The 3,695-nt window shown below is 38.3% G+C and overlaps 1 protein-coding gene across 1 annotated transcript in view; it reads right to left on the reverse strand.

Annotated features, from left to right (window-relative positions):
- Window positions 1-3,453, reverse strand: part of LOC107754440 (activin receptor type-2B-like) — a gene marked incomplete at its 3' end in the record, with an annotated part of 40,979 nt that extends 37,526 nt beyond the window's left edge. The window contains exon 1 of the mRNA XM_016570872.1: window positions 3,024-3,453. Within this exon, the coding sequence (XP_016426358.1) occupies window positions 3,024-3,075 (52 nt within the window). The remainder of the gene's footprint in view (window positions 1-3,023) is intronic.
- Window positions 3,454-3,695: the final 242 nt, after the last annotated feature.

Consider the following 3,695-nt stretch of genomic DNA (forward strand, 5'->3'; position numbering starts at 1 on the left):
CCCACCCATGCACCACAGCTCACATCCATATCGCAGCATGCAATCGGCCGTATTTCCCTCTGGATGATCTCCGGCACTGTTGATCGGAGCGCTGACGGACTCTATGGTGGCCATTTCAGTCCAGCGAGGAATTCCACATGGATCTCACAAACACACACACACACGGATGTGGGGGGAAAGCCGACTCACACCCCACCGTTCAAACAAGCACAAACCCAACAGATACGAGCAGCAAACAGAGCATGGTAATTTGTTTCCACCAATAGAAGGCTGTTTAAGCGCCACACCGCCCTGCTTTTCTTTTTATGGCACCGTGCGCTCAGCCGGGGAATCTTGGAATGCTCTACACGAAGACTATTACACAACACCTCGCGGCATCACAAACGCATTCAACAAGCCTGTCGCCAATGACAGAAACACATTTCACCTTCAACTCAGAAGGAGAAACTAAGAAATTGAAGGATTCGGAATGATTGTTTGCAATGTGATGCTGTTTTCATGACAATTAAACTAAATTTTCCCAAAACTCTCATGATTGTAATGCACAAACGTAAAAAAAAAAAAAAAGGTCTCATTTGGATTATATATTTAATTCAATCATATTCAATTATATTATAAGGGACACATTTTAGCTTGAAATCAGAAGGAAGAATTAAGAAATTATACTTTGCATGAGGAAAATTAAGGAATATTACGATTTTTTTGCATTGTGACTATTTATTTTCATGCCCATTAAATAACATTTTCTCAAATTTCTCATGATTGCAATGCAAATAAAGTGTCACACACATAACTATAGTCACATTTTAGCTTGAAATCAGAAGGAAGAAATATTTTGCATCAAAAAAATTAAGGGATATTAGGAGTGTTTGCATTACGACGTTATTTTTGTGACAAAAGTTTACCAAAATTCTCACGATTGTAATGCAAAAGCAAAAGTGTCACTCTCATTACTATAACAGGATAATGAAAACCATCCCATCCACACACAATGCTTTTTTATTTAATTAAAACTGAATAAAATCTGAATAAGTTATATTCAGAACAATAAATACTACAGTGATGTATTACTTCACAAACGTACTTTACAACTTAAATATTATATCTAGTGACCAAACATGGGTTTTTTCATGGCCAAAACAACATCTAGAAAGCAGGGTGTTTGTTATATACAAAGTAATAGAATTTAATGACAGCTTGAATTTTACATAACATTTGCTCAAAAGTCACTGAAAGAAAGATGCATCCACTTAAAATATATTTTTAATAACGTTCACATATGTATGTATATATCCATCACTAAACCCTCAGAAAAACACCAACTTTTCTCACTTTCTTCAAAGACAATAACCATCCTTCAAGACCAACCTCTATTGACCCAAAAACACACTGACTTCTGACAGAAACATCATGTGACGTTTCAAATGCACGTCTCTAAAGTTGCTTTCGAAGGTCTTGCAACCCAATACCGTGAAGCCTAAAGCAACGTTCTTGAGGTTTTGGAGGAAAACACAACCCTGACCATTTGTTGTCCTTCATATGAACCTGGTAAACCAAAGGAGGCTTGATGGTTAAGCTAGTTAGGAAGCCAACACAACATATGCTGGTCTGGAACTCAAAGACTCGTTATATTCACCAAACAGAGACTTCACACAGTCCTCAAGACATCTGAGGAACAAAACCTCAACACATAAAGATATGCATCCCTCAGAATGCATTCAGGTCCATTTCGACCCAGAAGAGACAAAAAAAAGCATAATTTCTAGTAAGAGAAGGAAATTTTGCAAATGTTTTAAGACCATCAAAATAAACTTGTTTTTTCCAGATTTTTTTACAATTATTTTTTTAAGAGATGTAACCATTTAGGAAAAAAGCTCGGATCATTTTGGAGCCAAAATGATCTATGAAGTTATATTAGTGCCAAAAAAATACATATTCAGCCATCTCTCACGCACTTGTAGGACTGAATTTTGTTAATAAACATGAATATGTACATCTAATGATGGACCACTGATCACTTTTTTCATCTGAAAGTTAAATTTCATGCAAGTAAAATGAAATTACTTCGTTTGTTAACTTCTCAGAGTAAAATTGATGTTGTTTTGACTCGGTTTTGTTAGAAATAAATATATAGGTTTCATAACTTTGAGCAATCATGAGTTTAATTCAATTACATTCATTCCAATGGGGTTAATGCTGGTCATTTTTAGATTATATGTTCTTATAAATATCAAATAACATTATATATACACGTTTTTTTTTTTATGCGATTCATGTGTAATTTAACATTTCAAAGAATTTCTAATTTTGAATTTAATAAAAAAAAGGGGTAAATGCAATAATAACATTGTAACATTCATGGGAATTCTGTCCTCGAATGGAAACATTGTGTCCCTATCTCCAATGGTATGATACATATTTGCTCTAAAGATGTTTATTAAAGTGTACCATGATGCTAAATGTTATTTAATCACAATTCAGCATGATATTGAGCTGTATAGACCCACCCCTCCCCCCAAAACCCTCCAACACAACAAAGCCACAGCAAACACACATTCACTGCATGCAGAAGACTTTATCAACATCTATGCATGTGTTATGTGTGATGCTCTGAGGAATAAATCCTAAAAGACATTTGCACAAATCACTTAATGAATGCATACTATATAAAATGGATGCACAAATGATTTAGACACACATATGACCATGCATGACTTGATTCGTAAATGCAACTGAGTGAAAACATTTAAAATCCTTGGACTGAAGGCTGGCTGAGGATAGTTATGAATGAATGCGAGCACTACATCTGCGAAAGACTCACGCAGACACTTCAATATTTCAAATGCATTTATAATTACTCACCAAAACCAGGTGTAAACATGATTCCTAATGCAAACACGTGGCGTTTCAATGCAATGAAAAGCCAAGTGCATTATTATATCAAGCGTGTTTATATAGCAGAACATCAGAAAAACCATGCACATCTCACCCAAGTCTTGTCAAAAGAATAAACGAGCGCTTACCTGCACTGAAAGTTCCCAGAAGAAGTGCAAAAGTCAGCCAGGAAGCGAACATATTCCTCTAGTGACACAAAAACACCCCGGGTTTTCTCCTTTTCAGTGTTTTCTGCTTTGCACACATTTAAAGCGATCGGGGAAACGCGCACACACACACACAAGAGCCCGAGTGACCGTCGGCCTGATGTCCATCCACCGATCGGGCTTTAATCAAACTTTAACACATGCACAGATCCATCAGGAAAAGCGGCTATTCCGACAGAAGCGCCTCCCGGTGCGAAAGAACCGGCGATTTCCACCCAAATCCCGTCCGCGTGTGAAGCTTTCCCCGTGCAAGAGCGAGAATGGCAGGACAGGGTTCGATTCTGACATGCACGGAACTGAACTGAGTCCAAAATGGCTTCGGAGAGCGAAACGCAGCCAGCAGGGAAACCAATTTTCCCGTTCTACTAGGGCGAAGGCTCGGGTCATGAATATTAAGTACGCAACATGACGCCCGCGCTCTGATTGGTAGGCCCTGCGGAGAAGGCCTGGCTCATGAATATTAAATCACTTGCGTGACTGAAGTTTGGCGAGGAGCGTCAGCACGGTCTAATTAATATTCAGCAGGCGTGGCCTCGCCGTAGTAGGATTGGGAATTTCGCAGCAGGGAACCCCGGATGTTGAAACACAAAGAGA

The sequence above is a fragment of the Sinocyclocheilus rhinocerous genome, unplaced genomic scaffold, assembly GCF_001515625.1.
Source record: "Sinocyclocheilus rhinocerous isolate Xijiao unplaced genomic scaffold, SAMN03320098_v1.1 scaffold2427, whole genome shotgun sequence".
Lineage (NCBI taxonomy): Eukaryota > Metazoa > Chordata > Actinopteri > Cypriniformes > Cyprinidae > Sinocyclocheilus > Sinocyclocheilus rhinocerous.